This window comes from Myotis davidii, unplaced genomic scaffold (genome assembly GCF_000327345.1).
Source record: "Myotis davidii unplaced genomic scaffold, ASM32734v1 scaffold399, whole genome shotgun sequence".
Classification (NCBI taxonomy): Eukaryota; Metazoa; Chordata; class Mammalia; order Chiroptera; family Vespertilionidae; genus Myotis; species Myotis davidii.
Window position 1 is genome coordinate 6566773 of NW_006292094.1, and position 3616 is coordinate 6570388.

General features: G+C 59.0%; 1 protein-coding gene across 1 annotated transcript in view; it reads left to right on the top strand.

Annotated features, from left to right (window-relative positions):
- Nucleotides 1-3159: 3159 nt before the first annotated feature.
- GNA12 (guanine nucleotide binding protein (G protein) alpha 12) overlaps nucleotides 3160-3616 on the top strand; it is a gene marked incomplete at its 3' end in the record, with an annotated part of 15175 nt that continues 14718 nt past the window's right edge. The window contains exon 1 of the mRNA XM_015565154.1: nucleotides 3160-3223. Within this exon, the coding sequence (XP_015420640.1) occupies nucleotides 3160-3223 (64 nt within the window). The remainder of the gene's footprint in view (nucleotides 3224-3616) is intronic.

Genomic DNA, 3616 nt, shown 5'->3' on the forward strand with positions numbered 1-3616 from the left:
CGAGGGGCAGCAGGCTGGGCGCGGGGTCAGGGGCAACGGCTGGGCACAACGGGCCTCTGTGGGGAGCGGAGCTCCTACCCTCATGAGAGGGAGTCAGGTGGGGTTTGCAGAGGAATGCGATGGTGGCTGGTTTGAGAATGACCGAGGGGGCAAGAGCAGACGTGAGGAGACCAGCGAGAAGGTTGCAGGAATCAGGTGGGACGTGATGGTGGCCGACCAGAGCCTGAGCCATGCGAAATGTTAATGTCACACAGAGATTTCCATCAGGAGCGAGACCCAGGACATTCTCAGATCTCAGACGTTATCTCTAGGTAGAGACTTTTTGAGAACAGAAAGCAGGCTGACAGTGTCGGGGGCGTTGGGCCAGGAGAGAAGGGGAAGGGAGTGAGCCGTGCAGGCGGGTAGGTACAGAGCAGTCACGGCAACAACGGGCTTCATCGGGAACATCGTGATGACCGTGCGGGGCCTGAGCAGCGGGACCTCTGTGCCGTCCACCTGAACCTGACGGAGGGAGACTGCGTGACTGTCACCGAAAGGGAGCGAGACGGACATTCTAAGATGTTAACGAAAGTTCTTTCCAGACAGTGATATTTTTGAGGGTTTAGTTTGCTTCTCTATGTAGCTGTTTCCTCTATTTTCTACGGTAAAAAATGACATTTTTGTAATCGGAAAGAAACAGACTTCATTTTAAGAAATGTTCCCATACAGCAATGCGGTCCAACAGAAATGTAAGGTGAACCTCACACACACTTTACCCACAATCAGCCCGGCTGGCGTGGCTCAGTGGCTGAGCGTTAACCCATGAACCAAGAGGTTATGGGCTCGATTCCCAGTCAGGGCACATGCCCAGGTTGCAGGCTCGATCCCCAGTAGGGGGTGTGCAGGAGGCGGCCGATTGATGTTTGTGTCTCATTGATGTTTCTTGCTATCTCTCCATCCCTCTCCCTTCTCTCTCTCTCAAATTAATTAAAAAAAAACACACATTTTAAATTACCCACATTGAGAAATGTAAAAGAAATAAGTAAAATGATGTATTTTAATAATGCAATATATCCGAAATATTGTAATTTTGTTATAACACATAATCAGTATTAAAAATTTTAAAGTATTTCCATTTATTTTTCATGCAAAGTCTTTGAAATGCAGTGAGTGTTATAACACATCTCAGTTCGGACTGGCCGCGTCCCGCTGCCCACAGCCCGGTGGCGGGGTCTCGACCACGCTGCTGTGACCGGGTGTGAGTGAAGGCGTTCCCGGTTTGTGAAGTCGGGTCTGAACTCAGCACGTCTCCTCTGAGTTCACCAGGCATTAAGCATGTCCCTGCTTCTAGGTCCAGTTAACTTTTTAACCAGCATTTAGAGGAAACCAGAAATGCCAGGTCCGCCCAGGTCGGTGCAGACCTGCTTCTGAAGTCCCTGCCCGTCTCCCCGACACGCCCGTCGAGGTGCAGGAAGAACATGGGTTAAAACAAGCACTCTCATTGGCCTCCCTGATCCTGAGCTGCGTCCGTCTCCTCTGTGAAGTGGGCACAGCACTGCCCCCCACGTGTCCCGAGGGGGAGTGAGCCCCTGGCTGCTGGGCTCTGGGCAGGCCTGTTCCGGGGCGGGCTCAGCTGTGGGCGGTGCCGTGTGGCTGGAGCATCTCAAACAGCCTTTGGGGTCCCGCACCTGCCCGCTCGACGCCGTGGTCAGAACCGAAAGGCCTGCAGGAGACGGCGTGTCGGTGACCTCCGAGCCTTTGTTCCCGTGACGTGCCCAGGCCCCCGCCTGAGGGTGAAGCGGCCGTTCTCAGGAAGGGGCTCCGCTCCGCTGCTGGGCGCCTGGGAAGCTGGCCTAGCAGGCCCCTGCTTCCCCACCGTGCCCCGGGTGGCCCTTTCCCTGCGGCGGCTGCAGGTGGGCGGCTCCCAGAGGAGGGACTGGTGAGGAGCAGCCGGCCCATCAGAACGAGGAGTCGTTCCCGAGAGGAATGGGGGGGTGGGGGGAGCGCTGCACCAGGAGGCCAGCAGCCCTGCCATCGAGCTCTGGGGGCCCTTTGCCTGCGGGCTGCTCTCCTTCATCGCGTTTCGTGCAGCGTCTACATTGGAAGGTGCCTCCCGCGGGGTCAGGCACTGAAGAGGCGCTGCCTTGCCGGCTCCCGGCTCCCAGGACCGTCCTGTTTACATCCCTGGTGCCCGTCTCCATCTAGGCGGTGGCCAGAGGCCCGCAACCAGCCTCGGGTCTCAAGCAAAACCCGCTCTCCGAGCGCAGGCGCTGCTGTCGGCAGTGAACACACCGCGGACCCTTCCTGGTGTCCCCTCAGGTTCTAGGAAAGGCGTCAGGCGCCCGCACACCATATGCCCGCCGCGGCGCCCGCACACCACATGTCTGCTGCAGCGCTTTCCGAGGGAGCCTAGTGAGGAACGGCTGGTCTGAGAAGGTGGTTTGATTAGGAGTGAAACTCACAAAATGTGTTTGGGATGAGTTAACAGGGTTTGCGATTTTTGGTGTTTGTCCAGTAAAACCAAAACCCCCACATCTACACCCCCAGCAGACAGGGAATCTGTTCTCTGGAGTTTAAATCCTGGGTTTACAGATCGCCTTAGAAACGTGTTCTCTGAGCAGCCAGTGTTACACGGTAGTGAGGTGAGGTCAGCTGCTTAGGCTGCACTGGGTGTGTTTGGGCGACTGGATGCCACGCACCGTTATGGGAACCACACTCAGCACTTCTACTGCCCTCGCCTCGGAGCTGGTAGCAGGGCCTCGGCCGGTGTCTTCACCTTCAGCTCTCTTTCCTGTGAGTGTGTGGCTGGGGGAACTCGGGGCTTTCGTGTGGGAAATGGGTCTTCTGCTGGAAGATGGCGGGGCAGGTGTGTGGTCTCCGCACATGGTGGCGCTCTATGCAGTGATGGCGACGGTAGGACTGTCCACTCCGCACGCGGCCAGTGCGTGAGACACCCCAGGGGCCAGGCTCTCGCTGACCCGGGAGCACAGGCGCAGTGTGAGCAGACGCCCGCAGGAAACACCGGGGCAGTGTGGATGCTCGGCTCCACGCGGATAATCTAAAAGGACAAAGGGGAGACGTCTTTTCCTTGATGCCTCGCCCTCCAGACGAGGAGACTGAGAAAGGAAGGGCATCCAGGGTGGGGCAGCCGTGGAGAAGGGCCCCGCCTTCCACGTCGCTATGGCTCCCGCCTTCATCCCCGACGTGAACCGAGCGGCCCGGGAGCAGCGGTTCCGGGTCACGTGTGACTGAGCCGTGCGCACTGGGAGGCTAACCCTGTGCGTGTGGAGGCGCCTCGTGGTCTGGCCGCGTGCTGTGAGCTGTGGGGCAGGGTGTCACCTGGCAGGGCAGGGGGCGGGGCGCCGAGGTCCTGAGCAGCTGCCCTTCTCCGAGGGCCCCAGGTGGAGCGCCCTGCCCGCTGCGTGCACCTGGCTGTGCAGGCGTGGCCACAGCAGGCATCTCTCTCGGTTCTGGGCAGGGGGTCTGTTGAGATGTCGTCAGAGAAAGCGGGGAGATGGAAGGCCCCAGGGGTGTGGGCAGAGGAAGGAGAGCTGAGCACCTCTCTGTCCTGTTGGCTCGCGACGGGCCTGATGCGCTGCTTCAGTGAGGGCCCCAGCCCGCCCTCCCTCTGGTGCGT